The sequence below is a fragment of the Capsicum annuum genome, unplaced genomic scaffold (assembly GCF_002878395.1).
Source record: "Capsicum annuum cultivar UCD-10X-F1 unplaced genomic scaffold, UCD10Xv1.1 ctg76616, whole genome shotgun sequence".
In the NCBI taxonomy this organism is placed as follows: domain Eukaryota; kingdom Viridiplantae; phylum Streptophyta; class Magnoliopsida; order Solanales; family Solanaceae; genus Capsicum; species Capsicum annuum.
In genome coordinates this window covers 1,641-2,428 of record NW_025886932.1, presented here as the reverse complement: position 1 = coordinate 2,428, position 788 = coordinate 1,641, and the positions used below count along the sequence as shown (strand labels likewise).

The following is a 788-nucleotide window of genomic DNA, read 5'->3' as shown; positions in this document are numbered from 1 at the left end:
TGAAGCATCAAGACGTATCAAAACTGAGCTTCTTGTACAGATGCAGGGTGTAGGGCACGATGATGACAAAAAAGTTCTTGTTCTTGCAGCGACAAACACTCCCTACTCATTAGACCAGGCCATTAGGCGGCGATTTGACAAAAGAATATACATCCCCCTACCAGATTTGAAGGCAAGGCAGCACATGTTCAAGGTACATTTAGGAGACACCCCTCACAACTTGACAGAAAGTGATTTTGAGCAACTAGCTCGGAAAACAGAAGGTTTTTCAGGTTCAGACATTTCTGTGTGTGTAAATGAAGTCTTGTTTGAACCTGTACGTAAAACTCAAGATGCTGAGTTTTTCATTAAGACTAGTGACGGGTTGTGGGTGCCTTGTGGACCTAGACAACCAGGTGCCATTCAGACTAATATGCAGGAACTTGCTGCAAAAGGCCTAGCTTCAAACATTACGCCACCACCAATCAGCATAAGGGATTTTGACAGAGTGCTATGGAAACAGAAGCCAACAGTAAGCAAAGCAGATCTTGAGGTGCATGAGAGATTCACGAAAGAGTTCGGTGAGGTTATTGAGGATTTCTAGACTCCTATCCTGGAATAACTTAGGTTCTCCTATGAAATGTCGTGCTATATGATATAGGAGAGTTGCACAGGCATCTTCTTTAGCAACTTGCTCAAGAACTTCCTGGCCATTTTCGGTTTTAACTATGGTTTCTACGGCAGTAGCTCCATAGATTAGGTTTTTGACATCATCGGTGAAGTAATTGTCCCACCAATGTTTTATCATA

General features: G+C 42.6%; 1 protein-coding gene across 1 annotated transcript; it reads left to right on the top strand.

Annotated features, from left to right (window-relative positions):
* Window positions 1-4: 4 nt before the first annotated feature.
* Window positions 5-583, top strand: LOC124894662 (protein SUPPRESSOR OF K(+) TRANSPORT GROWTH DEFECT 1-like; the record flags this gene model as incomplete). The annotated part of the gene is made up of 1 exon (XM_047405255.1): window positions 5-583. A coding segment is annotated over one exon (579 nt), but the record flags the coding sequence as incomplete, so codon positions are not given.
* Window positions 584-788: the final 205 nt, after the last annotated feature.